This window comes from Falco rusticolus, chromosome 7 (assembly GCF_015220075.1).
Source record: "Falco rusticolus isolate bFalRus1 chromosome 7, bFalRus1.pri, whole genome shotgun sequence".
Classification (NCBI taxonomy): Eukaryota; Metazoa; Chordata; class Aves; order Falconiformes; family Falconidae; genus Falco; species Falco rusticolus.
In genome coordinates this window covers 22,570,040-22,584,856 of record NC_051193.1, presented here as the reverse complement: position 1 = coordinate 22,584,856, position 14,817 = coordinate 22,570,040, and the positions used below count along the sequence as shown (strand labels likewise).

The following is a 14,817-nucleotide window of genomic DNA, read 5'->3' as shown; positions in this document are numbered from 1 at the left end:
AAGACTGCATACAAATCCAGGTTACCAAAGGTGTTCAATGTTCCAATAAAACTTGTTTTCCTCCCCAAATCTACCACAAACGTCACCTTTAGTGAAAAACTAATGACAGCAGATACTGTTGTTAAAATAAAAAAGTATCATTTACATAAGCAATTTACAATTCCGTAAGAATTGTTTATAAAGAGAGACCTGCTTTCCAATAAAGGAAGAAAACTTTAAAGTACAAACATCACAGCATCCTTAGCATATTCTTTTCTCACTCTTGCCCAGGGTGAGACAGCACAGTTACTAATGCAAACAGCAGCGCCCTGTCTTTTCTAGATAAGGATCCAACGTGCCAACAATAAAAAGATCATCTGTTGCCACGGGCGATATTCAAGTATTAATAAAACTGAGAAAAGAAAACAGCACAGACTAAGAATAAAAGCAGCATTTAAGTTCATGCTTTCTAATTCTGTCTTCTCTGTATCTAAATGTTGTCCAGAATTTTCCTTCTAGTTTTCTCTGGCTTTGAGTTTTTCCAGACAATGATGCTGTGTGTTGCCACAGCAAAAAAACCCACTATTTGTCACAGGCTCCCTCAATCACCCCAAGATCAGGACGGCACATTCAGAGGACCCTAAACTGACCGTAGGTAGTGCATTTTTAAAGTAACCACACTGCTACAGACTTTGCAAAACAGAAACAGACTGTTTTGCTCTCACCCCACCCCCTTATTTCTATTCATACTCCTCTTGAGAAATCCTTCTCTTTGCAATCAGGTAATTGCTCCTCAGAGCTGATGACAGCGACTGCTTCAGCTCCCTTTGAGTAGAGCTGCCCTGCAGCCCCCGGGCCAAGGAGAACAGCTCTGCTCTGCCACTCCCTCTGCCCAGGGGGAAGATGAAGCAGTTGCATACGGCAGGGTCAGTATTTCCCCTCTCCCCCCCTAAAATCTAGGGGAAGTTCTGAAGATTAGAAACTCCCTCAACCCAAACTGTGGAAAAAGAGACATTTGGTTTGAAGCAATCTTTGTTTGGAAGAAACTATGCAGCCCTTCAGCAACCAACAAGGGCTGGATCATCCTCTCCTGAGTGCTGTTCTGCAGATCTGATGGTGAGAGATCAGAGTAAGAAAAGCTTTCAGAATAGTCCACAGCTCCTTTTGAAAGCAAGTTTAACTGATGTCTTTCAAAATTTTGTCTTTTTTTTTTTTTTTTTTTTTTTTACTTTCCTAACAATTACTCTTTTATCCCCCTAGTCAAAAGAATGGGCACCTGCTTCTTTGCCTTCTGCAGTACAAAAAAAAAAAAAAAAAAAAAAACCCACCAAAAAACCCCAACCACAAACACCAAGCACACCCACCAAAGAAAAAGAGAGACAAAACACCCCTGTCTGCTCAGGAGAAGAAAGCCTTGTGTCTATCCCTGTTTTCATCCCAATAGGTACTAGCTCCTTCCAATTTTGCTGATCCCACCAAGCTCAAACTGCTCTGAAGCTCCATCTCGATACGAAACCCTTCCTAAGTGCAAGGAAGCTCAAAGTCCAGGTCAACAGAAATGCAGCAGAACATCAAACATACTTTTCAATATATCAAAAATATCTAGGTGTGCAGTCAGGAGAAGAGAAAGACAAAATACAGCAAGAATTTGGGTAACTAAGTACTTAAAGTCCCGGCCAACTATAAGACTCAGCAGATTTAGAAAAAACCCTTAAACTCACTGTAGCAGAATCTGTCATACTTACGTTTACTTTTAATAGCTTGCTGTTCAGAGATGAGTTTTCCAATAGTTTTCTTTTCCTATGTCTGTCTGATGTAAAGGCTGAACTGTTGGAAAGTAATTAAGGGGTTACTTACTATAAACACAAAATATCCTGTGAAATGGACAACAGATAACCATCCTAATGTTTAACACAGCGATTACATCTGCCATCAGATGTCATTAAGACAGCAAAGAGCTTCCCCATTGCAACACACGCTTTTCATAGTCTAAAACAGACTGCACCTCCTTCTGAGCACAGATGCGCATCTTATTTTCAACACTAATGTCCGAGTTAATGCCATTAAGTTACGTATGCTACAGCATACACCCTGAAAAGTCACCTTATTAGCATGCTACTTTTCATCTAAAATATTGACATTTTTCCTTAATCATGGAATATTTAATACAGAATTTTCCATTAAATACTCCTGTCAGAAGAATCATCTAAGCCTTTAGAAAGATAACTTCAAAAAATCAGCACAAAGTAGGGTTACCAGAAATCAAAAATATGTCTAGTGCTAGCACTTGTGTATTACAGCTGACTTCTCTTACTTAAAACGTAAGTAATATTTAAGTGTAATACTAATACAAAGTTACAACAACAGTTAATTATTCTTTTCCACATCACTGGTAATTACTAGCCCCTCAATTCTACCAGTTTATGATTTCCCTCTAATGTAACAGCAAAATCACAACTTGTGGCAGATTTCAGGGTGTGTGGCAGTGCTTTTTTTTTTATTATTTATTTTTTAATTAAAAAGCCCTCCAAACATTCAAAAACTGTCATCACACACAATGGAAGCCTCCACAGTATCATTTATCTCTCAAAGAGTTGGATCTCCTGGATGTTTCTGAAATACTAATGGGCACTTCTCATTATGCTTAAACATCTTTACATCTCATTACATACCAGAGAAACCCATCAAAAAGAGGATAGAAAATAACGAAAAAGTTAAGTTACCTACAGAGTAAGTGACCCACAGTGCTGGTTTGGCTGGGACAGTTATTCCCTGCGCAGCCAGGCCTGGGGGGGGGGGCCCCGAGCCACAGCCTGGCCGCTGCTCACCTCACCCCACCGTGGGCAGGCTGGGGGGCACAAGCAGTGGGGAGGGGGCACAGCAGCCCAGGGTGTGCCCCGTACCATGCCATGCCGTACCATGCCGTACAAGCCGGGGGCAGGAGGAGGGGGGGAGGTTCGGAGTGACAGCGCTGGCCTTCCCAAGCAGCGATGGAGCCCTGCAGCCCTGGCCACGGCCGAACCCTGCCCGCGCGCGGGGCGGTGAGTGAATCCCTTGGGCTGCTTTGTCCCTGCACCGCTTCTGCTTTACCTGTTAAACCATCTTTGTTCCAACCCACCAGCTCTCCCACCTTCTCTCTTCCCACCCCCTGCCCACCAGCGCAGTGGGGCCGAGTTGCCAGCTGGGGTTAACCCACAACACACACCGCAGAGAGGATCCAGAGATTTCCCAAAATCAGAGAGTTTTCTTAGGAGGACCTATTTGAACTCTTGAGCACTGGCATGTTACCTGGAAGCACTGTGCACACGTGTGCTTCTGTTTGGTATTATACAAGGTTTCCAAGCAAACCGGGAAAAGACTATTTGCTATCTAGCAGTGGCCACAGTACCTGCATCACAAGGGCTGCAGCACCTCCCTTTCAGTGAACAGTGCCAAAGGCAGAGCAAAACCACGTCTCTTCTGTACAATTCCAAATTCATAAGCCTTCTTTATCTTTTTGTTTGGAAACCAAACTACACGATCAACATGAAGACTTACTTCCACCTGCATTTTCAATTTTCACTTCAATATACTTGTTCCAGAAATTTATTCTGGTTTTGGAAATTCTCTCCCATTTATATGGGAAAGACAGTAATTTTTGGCTTGGCAGCAAGCAAGTTAATTTATATCTATATTCCTGTATCACTGTATAAGAAACAAAACGTACAAGATCAGTCAAATCCTTTCACTCTGCACCTCTGCTTCTCGGAGATGAAAAGGATACGTAAACATACCTAGTATCACATGCATACAAGGAACAAAATGTACATACGTATTAAACATGTAAATACATATAAAACAGAAATACCACTTAAATGATGCAGTATTACTGGTCTACCCAAAGCAGTCTGGATGTAAACAAACTACTTACTTTTCCAAGTTCTGTAGGTGCTCTCTGACCTTCTGTACCAGACCCAGCTTGGTATCATTGACTACAAAATCATCACAGCGATAACTGCAAGAAAAACATTTATCAGGATGTGCAAAGGATTTCAGTGAAGTACTCCAAAAACAGCCATGCAAGCCAAAGTGCAGGAAGCACTGAAGTGACTCAGTGGAAGACTACGAAGGGAACAGGAGAGCACAACACCTATATACTGAGCTTGGTCCTCACTGAAAACTACCCAACAGCAGGAGAAGGTTTAGGCACCATCTTATTACATGTTTTTTCTTCTAGCTCAGTTCTTCATTAGAAATCAGAAGCACAATGTACTGCTTGTCCCAAAGCAGAATTCCAGTTCAACAAAATTTCAAACATAGGGTGTAACCAGAAGCAGCATCAGTAGACAATCTAGAAGATTTATCATAAAAGATTAACTGACAACAGGTAAACAGAATACAAAGTATTTATGAATGTATAGCATAAATCAATGTATTTTAATACTGTAAAGCTATCACTAAAGCCTGAGGTGCTGAACAGATACACACATACTGTAAAAGTTTCTACTACAGAAAAAAGACCAGGGAACGTTAACTGAGAAGTTCTGTGATTTGTCCAAAGTCACACCAGAAGTCTGCAGCAACTTGCACTTAATGCTTTAACCACAAATATCACCCAATGTCTCATAGTTTTCATATATACAGAAACTCTGACAAAACCTAAGCTAGTATTTTCAGCTTTTTCAGGGCAAGTGTCCAAAAGTAACTTAACTTAGCTGAAAAAGATAGAGAAGCTGATCCCCACACCACCTCAAGGCAAACGTAAAGCCAAATCAAAACGGCCTCTCAACAGAAGGGTTACAAAAGTCTACGATCCTATAATGCTCTACAAAGACCTCCTATTTCCCAAGAAGCAAAGATGTTCATTATAATTTAATATTCAAACTGTGACCTCGTAATGCCTCATACAGTGCAAAGGCAAAGGTTACAGACCGCTTCTAAGGGGGTGGCTGAGGGTCCTTTAAGGAATGCTGAAAAAACCCCACCCCTTATTTCACTGTTTTCCTGAGTAGGTGGTGGTAATACCACAGTGCAGGTGTCAATTTGAGGAAGTGAAAGGAGAAAGTAGCAAAGAAAACTGTCACAAGGAGAACACTGTTGCAAAACAGCATTAACTTCTGCTGCGAGCTGTATTGTAAATCCCTTGCATTTCTTGCTCTCAACACGGAGGGAACAGAGATCCCAGAGTGATGTGGACCCTCTTATCCACGCTCTTTCTTCCACTGCCAAGGAAAGGGGATGTCTGTATACAGGGGTGGCTTTAACAGAAAGCGGAAGGGAAGGAAGGACAAATATCTCTTAAAACCGCTGGAAAGAAATGCTGCAGTCAGTAAGGAAGCCCAGCCCTGCAGAATCCACACCTGCACGTTGGTAAACCAAGAATTGCATCCTCACGGTCTCTCCAAAGGAGGCAGCCAGCCAAGGCAGCCCTTCTGCTGCGCGCAGGAACGGCAGGTGACATTTCACAGCACCCCTGCAGGGTTAGCCAAAAGCTAGCTCAACAACTAGCTAACCCATATCCTGGTGTGAGAAACAGGAAGGTAAGACAAGGCTTAACACTTGCACCAGCTCTTTTGAGAGCACTGCGACAAAAAGGGAGCAGAGACTTGTCACAGCTTCCCTTCCCCCACATCCCACAGAGGTAACTGCTCTGAACGTACCTGTCAGCCCTGGGCTTACCGTGAGCATCAACTGCAGCTTCACGTTCTGGCAGACAACTGAATGCTTCCTGGGAAGACAACTGACTAACTCTGGGTATGTTTAATATCAGAACTGTAACTATTTCTCTCCCTTCCTTTTGGGGCACAGAACTGACTCCAAGATGAAGCACATCCTCACCACCGCAGGTTACCCCTTTGCTGGGCCAAATCCTGCTTCACAAGGTAATGAAGCTATCGACTGCAGGCACAACAGGAATTCACAACCTTCTCTGTTGCATAAATCTATGGTGTAGTTCAAAGGCAACAGTATTGCTAATGTTAACACAAACACTGGATTCTTGAAGAGACTAAAGAGTTGAGAAATAAAGGCCCTTGCCACCGACAGGAGTCTGTAAGACCAGTCTGTCCAGGATCTCTGTTGATTTTTGCCTCTGAGAAGAGAAAGTAATACAACTCTCAAGATTTCCAAACACTGAACACAGCAGTTATGGATACTTACGCAAGATCTAGAAATTACTAAGATAATTCTATTGCTGGCAGTAGCTTTTTTTTTTTTTTTTCCCCTCTCAAAAAGATTGCCACAGACCTAGTTAGTTTGGGAAGAAGTCCCAATAATATAAATTTGTTTATTAATTTAATAAACATGTTTATTTTTCAGCCATGTTTTAAGTAGCCCTGTTCAGCTACATCAGCCACCTACAATCACCTAACGAAGCGTCCCCGCCTCTGTCGCTCTGGCCGGACACCGCAGCTCAGGGACAGCCACCAGAGCCAAGCACCGGTAAGCATGGTGCAGGTGGATCAGCACAGTCCCACTCCCCCCCAGCACCAAGCCTGCCCACACGCTCTGTTACACTACCACAAGTACGTTGTTACTGTAGTTGTGTAGCTACCTACGTTTATAAACGGGGAATGAAAGCAGATGCAAGCTCACTGAAAGCCTCTAAGCCAATGTACTGCTGAACGATGATTCAGTACTTGCTCCAACGCCCTAAAGATCATGTTAAACTTATTTTTAGTCTGATCTCACACACCAGTTACATCTTTATTTAAAACTGCAAGTTAGCACTTTCCCCGAGATGAGGAATAAAACCAAATACATCATTAAACATCAGGGTCCTTGCAACAGTGGAAAAGTAAGTTCAAGACTCACTTAAAAATAAGACAAGCTTCTTCTATTTCTCTTTTTAATGGGCAGGTTTTTTTAAACCACCTCCCTTGCAACATGGAGGATTCAGCACAACTACGAGAAACAGCAGCACTAGTACCGATCTATTTTGCATAAATGATTTAAACAGCATAGAAAGTAGTTTATGCTTTAATAGCTTAAAATTTGCTAAGCCCAGACCTTAAAGGTAAACTGCTAATACATTACTTCCTATATGTGCAGCTGACGTTCAAAGGATGTTTAATTCATGATCCTCAGGATTATCACCAATCAACAATACACCTTTTTGCATACAGAAGTTCCACAATATGCTTTTAGCAGAGAGAATTCTGTACCTCGTGGAGGGTCCCTTATATGTATTTTCTTCTCTATACACTTTCTATTTTTAGCACCTCTGCTACCTCCAAGGGCTGGTCTTTTCTGGCCTGCTTTGCTGCTGAAATGGCAGCAAGCCAGTGAATGTATGCACTGCTCTGGGGAGCACTTACGCTTAGTGCTGGCCGTCTCAGTAAGTTACAGAGCTTCATGCCATGTTTAAAATCCCAGATCTGAAGAATTACAGGACAGGAAAAATTAAGAAAACCCATTTCCTTAGTTGTGCTAACACCTTATATGAGTACACTAAGAACTCGAGTTTTACTGTCTTGATAAAAGGCTTTTTACCTTCTTCAGTTTCCACTGACTGGCGGAATGCAAAATAACGGTCCCAGAGCAATCTTACCTTTGGATGCTCATGTGCTAGCACCATAAGCCTGTTTTATAAACAGAACCACCATCACAAAAGACTAAGAAAGGATTTTTTTAAAGTCCTTTTTTAACAGTAAAAGTTAAAGTTATTTTAACATCGGCCCGGGGGAGGGGGCTGGGGAGACACGGACATGAGCACAACCATGTCCCTTTAAGTGATAACAAGGAGGCTAATGGGTCAGAAACCTGACCTGCAAATTGTGTTGGGATTAAATGAACATGGGAAACCTATTATGCAAATACATTAACAGGGCAGCTTTTCTACTTCTGTGCTAACCAAGAAAACAAATTTACAAGAGTCCTCTTTCAGGAAACTTATTTCTGAAAGCAGGCTTCTTACACATATCATTTTACTTGTCGTGCACAGAAAAACCACCACTGACACAGCAGGAGAAAGCACTGTGCAACAGTCTGAAAAGAGATCTGTACTTCTTGTGAACTCTTTGTGCTGATTATCTCCAAAAAGTGGAATTCAGGAGTCTTGTTTTTTCTCAGTGCTTACGGTCTCAAATATAAGTCAGCCTGAAGATCTAGTATTGCATCTACTGTCTCAAAAGTGACCAAAGAACCAAGAAGAGAGTTGTACTCTCATAACAAGTAAGAGATCAACATCTACTCAACTTCTCCGCTGTGAAAGCTGAACAGGCAAACAGGAGGACATAGAAAAAGATCAAAACCCCCTGGAAAGCAAATGCCTAGTTGCCCAATACTTAATGATACCTCCAACATGTCTGTATTTTTCAAAACATTACCAAAATCATAAATACAATAAAAATGTCATCTCAGACTAAAAAAAAATATCAAAATTGACCACCCTTCCACCAGAACTGAAATATTTTCCTTTCAAAGCTATGTTGAAAGCTTGTGACCACCTAAAAGACAACATACACACCTAGACGTCCAAGCTGAAATGCAGTTACAGGAGACTGCTTGATCTGGTTCTGGTTTACAGCAGGATTGCATGTGAACTAGAAACAAAATTCAATAAACCATGGTAGCTTCAACAGTCACATAATATTTCTTCCCCTTGGACTGACAAGAATAGCTGAGGCAAACCCCGGCCTGTGCTCTCATGACTGCATGAAAGTTTATGACATGGACAAAGAAAAGCAGAGGATTAAATGCTTTCTGCTTAGGAAAGAGCCCATACAAGCTTGTTCACCACTACTATCATGCATGCTAAGGGAACACAGTAAATTGGGATCCATAGGATAAAAATGGAACAAGAGTATTCTACTCAACTCCGCATGGCAAACAAAATTGCAAATAAACATATAAAAGCCAGCACCACATCAAAATACCTCCATTATTTTCACTGTAGAAGTAGAATTCAATTAAGTCTTGGGATGGTATTTTCTTGACTTCCAAATTATTGAGGATGCCCACATTGCTAGCATAAAATATTAGTCTTCAAATAAAAGTTCACTTAAAAGAAACATCATTGCATAAACATAGCACCGTCTACTGGATTCATGTCTGCACCGAAGAAGCTAACACAACATTTTGAAATTCAGTCGCCACAGTAGCTAGTTATGACTTGAATTCACTCAACTATTTGCTTTAACTGGCAAGCACTATTTGATAGCAATCCCTACAGTACTCTGAAACAAAGGGGCAGAAGCTGGTCTGAATGCTTTCTGCTTCATCTTTACACATCTTAAACTCATTTCCACTGAAAAACAACAGGTGCAATAACAAAACCTGTTACAAAAACAATCTTTTCCTGATTATCAGGTGAGAAAACACTGAAATATCCTAAATGAAAGCAAAGATACATTGCTTTTGAAACTTGTTCAGCTTCATATTAACATAGGAGAGTTATAATTTGCTAGTGAATTATATGCAACAGGAACTCCCCAAGGCAAAGCTCTACAATTAGTTCCAGTTCATCCATAGATGACTCAGCCTTCTACTTCAATTACAGCAGAAAAGATAGCACATACCAAACTGCTTCTCATCTGTCTCACCACAAATATGCTGTGAAACACCAGTGAGTTTCCCGAGTGCATGCCTACCTGCTCCTCACAAGCACAGTTTCTTTCACTAACAGATCCCACAGTCTCTGCTTGGCTGCCATTGTTTTGCAATGCCCACATTCAGTTTTGGATAAGGTCAGCAGGGTGCTCTGACTTGCTGGTATCAAGCCTCAGCAAGTCTTAAAAATGTAAATGGAGATTTTATAATAAAGACTTCAAATACCCTGCTTAAACTTCCTCCACATATTATTACCTTCAGAGTGACTAGAAGACAGGTCATACTTCAAATAAAAAAAAAAAAACCCAAAAACAAAAAAAACCCAAAAACAAAAACAAAAACCCACAACATTGAACTCAGTTGTTACCAACATTAATTGGGAAAGTGGAATTAGCTTCCCATGGCTGTTCCACTGCTGGTAACCTGTGCATACATACCACCTGGGAAAAAGTTATGTTTCTTAATGTTTTCACATAGGAGCAGATGAAAATGCTGGTAATTTAAATAAAATGTAAATAAAAGCAAAATCCCCATACATCACAAAGCTACTCAAACCTTTCTTCTGTGCTTAGTGTCTGTGCAGCTCCATGCACCATCTGAATAATTTTTTAGTTGCTCCTAACAAAATTTCTTCAGGTGAGACCACTTAACTGTACTTTACTTGCAGAGGATAAAGATATTTGTTACAGAAGTATTCCTCATAGAGCTGGATACCCAAACTTCAGCAAACAGATTTTTCCCTGATGAAGTACACAAAAGAAACCCAATTATTTCAAAAAAATACCTATCAGTGGAGCTATTTACTCAGTAATTTTACAAGACCATAATGCAGATTTCCAGGAGATTTGCACTGTTCAAATCTGCACTGCCACACCACAGAACTAACAACATTCATGGGAAAACATGGAGCCAACAGGAGATGGGGAAGCAGCTGTCAACAGGTTTGCTTAGGGGTGCAGAGGATGGAAGCCACTGAACACACACAAGCATTGCTTTCAATAACTTCCAGTCTTTGCTCTTGGAGGAACAGGGAAGATAGGGAACCTGACACTACCAGAGTAACTATTCCATCTCCCTAAACAGTGCTCATATCTCACTCTTAAGAAACTATAGAATATACGAGCCCAGGCCATGCTTCTGTTAGAAACAAAACACTTCTGCGATTCTGCTACTTAATCTTGCCAGAGATTTGACGCTGCTTCCCAACAGGATCCATCACTTTCTCAAACTCATACATGTTGCACCAAATCTCCAAAAGAAAGCAGACTTTCTTTCAGAGTGAAGAAAAAAAAGCTGGTATCAGAAAAAAGAACCCTAAACACCACACACACGTCCCTCAAGTTCACATCTCTTCAGCAGGAACGACAGGTTCCTCCTGATATTCTGACAAATAAAGGGTATGCAAAAGACTCACCAATTTGATGGAAGGAGTAATTACAACCGAACAGCAGCTTTTGCAATTAAAAGGTTAGTTTCTCAATACACTTCAAAGCAAACAGAAGCAACTCCAAACCACATAAATAACATTTATTTCAGAGTGTTTCTGCTAGGTCATTTGAAATGCCAAAGTTTAGCCTCAACCAGTGCTACGTATGCATGCAAAAGCAAAAGGTTATTTCGTAACTATTTTTAAACAGCTAGGTCTGGAAATCAGGAGGTTAAACGCTCAAAAATGCATGCAATACAATGGTCTACATCAGTCTGAAGCTTTCACCTTCTAGTACGTAAAAAGTTGTCAACTTACAGCATTTAAACCCTTACCAGTATGTACTGTAACTACTGCAATCCATACACACAGTATGCTGAACTTTCTCTTGTTTTTCTGTTTTCTTGTGATTGGTCATAGGAATCTGTGCATCTTCATAATGCTTTTTTGCATGGCCATTCACATATCTAAAATAAATTAAAAACAAAAAAAAAGTATTATTCTTTTAAACAGTTACTTAACAAGCATTCATTGAAAACAGAAGAAAAAAGGCAGCCTAATAAGTATCCAATGTTTATACAGGCATTAAAATAGGCAATTGACCTGTGTGAAAACATTGGTTCAATTTTCTGATTTTTTTATCCCTTTACTCACCCGTGTTGTCCAAATTAATCTCTCCATCTCCTTCATAGCAACCACAAACTGGCATCCTTGTACCAAACCCCAGGACCTGGGCCCTTAATGACTGACGCACCTTCACGACCAAGAAAATCATTAGCTCCCTTTTTCCATACCTGTAACGTGGTTCTTCTCCTTATTGCTTTCCCATATACTTTTCTTACAGCTCTACTTTCTTTACCATCCAGCACTCATCATGTTTGTGATTAACAGTGTGCTGACCCCCATATGAAAGCACATGCACTTAAAGCTTTCCCACTCTGCAGCAGGATTTAGCGTTAGCGCATTCTATGTTTTCTGAAGTTCATGAAAATGAAAGGCTCTAGGGCTTGGGGCCACATTAACCGAAAAAAAAAAATTTAAAACCTACAGCTCTTTTGCTGACACAATGAGTATTTTCACACTCAAAATTTGAGATCTAGAAAATTAAGTATCTTTAATTAAAACAAAAAGTGTCATTACAAATGCAAGAGCCCTAAGTATCAGCTGAAAAATCATTAATACTTAGAAGTGCATGGCCAGTCCTCTGGTGAATTCCCTCCTTCCCCATTTCTTGCTTGCTGAGCTCAGTCACACGAACAGATAGGAAGTCCACACATGCTCCACATGAAGGTCTTTGTATTCTACACTTGTTCCCACATGCAGGTGTAAACAATTCTGCTAACGCAGCTGTGCTAGTTATCAACATTGCTGTGCTGGCACAATCCTGCAGCAATTCTGTCACAACCAGAATACGACAGTTGTGCTTGCAGGAGTTTGGTTTTGTGCCTAACGGTGTAAATGCCAGGTTTATAAAGCTACGCTCCCACAGAAATGCTCTGCTGCTGTAACACAGTCAGTAATGCTCCCAGTGACTAACCTGGAGGATGAACTTCAAGCAAAGATCTGAAAAGCTCTATTTATTTTCCTTTGATTTCAAACATTACCTGAACAGAAGAATATGCTGTGTGCTTTCACGATCAAAAGTGCTCCCGTTGCAAGTTATATTACATTCTTCTAATTCAATTATTTTCTACTCCTGATGGATGGGAGCAGTTCAGAAAGTCAAAGCAAACTGCCTAAGTAATTCACTCAATGTCTACTAACTGCACGCAAGAAAGGTCATAAGTGGACAGTAACCATATTTTTTTTTTAATTAGTAACAAGTAAAATATTCCAAACTATTTATTTCACACCATCACACTAACAAGAAGTAGCTCCCCCTCTCTTAGCTCTCACCAAGTATACATTTACAAAATAAATTAATACATAAATAGAGAAAAAGAAAGGGGCTTGTGAGTAAGAGACATTATTAAAACTGTGGCAGTTACTGTTACCCAGATCAAAGAAACAAAACCTGGAGTTCATTGAATCCACTTTAAAAGACAAAGTCACCAAGGTTAATGATGCTTTTCCAGAATAGAAGCACATCAGCACAGACACTACCCTACAGATGAAAACATGTTCACATCTCAGATACTGTCCAAATGTCAACACTAACTGCGTCCTCATAAATATGTGCATCTCAAACATTTATGTAGCAGCAAATTTTCTACAATTATCCTGACAAAGAATAAACATTGACTCCATCATTCCTCTACAAATTCTTTTGGTGTACTTCAACTACTACAGACAAAAACCAGATGTATTCTGAAGGAATTCCAATGGTAGCTAGTTCTTAAATGTTATGGCAATAACTTTGTTCCAAAACTACACTACAGTACATTTAAGGTATTTTCTGTCTAAGCTAGACAGTTGCTGTTTTTCTTAAAATAAGCTGTGCCAACTTTGGATTTGTGGGTTTCCAAGAATTATTACTGGTTTCATCTTATTACAATAGAAAAAACCTTTCACGCAATGGAACTTTACAACAAACCCCTGAATTAGGAGTTCTCCAGGCACTCTTTGAGCTGAGCAATCACATTCACCGTATACTTTTCTTTCAGAAAAAGAATTATGTTGAGTATAATCGCGGGACTCTCACAAGGCAGCAAAGAAGTGTGTTTAGTATTAAACATACAATGTTAAACGAGATCATGAAAGGTTTATTTCAGGGAATTATAAGGCATTCAGGAAACTGCCTCAGAGTCAAGCAAACAAGGAAAAAGGTAAAGGTCTGATTAAAAGATTTGCATACTAACACTTTGTACCCACCTTCCACAATGGACACTTGAGCATGTCAGACAGACCCACGGACTTTTATTTGACCGGCACACTATAAAAGATTAAAAAAAAAAAAAAAGTGTCAAATTAATTGTCTCTGATATTACAGTTGTGTAACACATCCTGAGCATTAGCAGTAGCTCTGCTGACTCCACCTTAGCAGCACAGTTATACACAACAGCCAGCCATGTTCATTAACCTGTGTTAGGGACTAAGCTAACAGACTGAAGAGCTATCGACACTAAAGCACATCAGCCTTCTTCTGGCTTGGGTTTTAGTCACAAGCTACACATTTATCTGTTATACTCCATGAAAAATTTAAAAATTTATTTGTATTCACATGAGGTTTACTTGATTTTGAAATGTAATACCAGAATATCAGAAGCATTAGTAGCAAAAACACTGGTAAAGTTTAAACACTTCCCTTTTGGCTTTTAATAGGACAGTCCACCGAACGCGCAGGAAAAAAGCCGTAGTACTTCACTCCTGTTTCATAAAACTTGTTATACAAGAAGTCATTTTAAAGAAGATACTGCAAGAAAGCCTGGCAATCTGATAAGAAGCACACAGAGTAAGTTACTGTGCAACGCACGATAACATATACCATTTACAATATGCATTCCTATGTTGCAGTGCTGGTAAAGGCTTTACCCATAAGGATTTTACTCTTTCAGTCTGGCACAAGAAGCTGAAAGGGTAAAATGTAATGCAGTGCTGTGCTTCACAGTGTCAGGTGTCAGAAGTTTTTAGCTGCTTTCTAAGCCTAGAAAAATTAAACAAACATGGATGTTTTAAACTAAAGGGATTAAAGGGGGGAAAACAGTAGATGCTAGAAAATGATGAAACACCACCCCTGGGTAGAGTCACAGAAATGGGATATCGTTCTAACTCCTACCCCAACCCAGTAGCAAAGTCTGTAAATTCAGATTAGAAAGAAAATCTCAGTAAGTAACCCATGTAAGCAGGACACAGTAAAACAGGCAAGCAGAGCAAAATTTCCATTAATCAAGTCAAGAAAAAGTACATGCATCTTTATAAACAATAGCAATTTTGGAAATACAACT

General features: G+C 40.1%; 1 protein-coding gene across 4 annotated transcripts in view; it reads right to left on the bottom strand.

Moving 5' to 3' along the window:
- Nucleotides 1-14,817, bottom strand: part of USP3 (ubiquitin specific peptidase 3) — a 49,900-nt gene that overhangs the window by 16,343 nt on the left and 18,740 nt on the right. For all 4 annotated transcript variants that reach the window (XM_037396085.1, XM_037396083.1, XM_037396084.1 and 1 more), the window contains exons 2-5: nucleotides 13,745-13,805; nucleotides 11,269-11,400; nucleotides 3,890-3,973; nucleotides 1,725-1,806 (exon numbers count right to left, since the gene is read on the bottom strand). In XM_037396085.1, coding sequence (XP_037251982.1) covers nucleotides 1,725-1,806; nucleotides 3,890-3,973; nucleotides 11,269-11,400; nucleotides 13,745-13,805 — 359 coding nt within the window. The remainder of the gene's footprint in view (nucleotides 1-1,724; nucleotides 1,807-3,889; nucleotides 3,974-11,268; nucleotides 11,401-13,744; nucleotides 13,806-14,817) is intronic.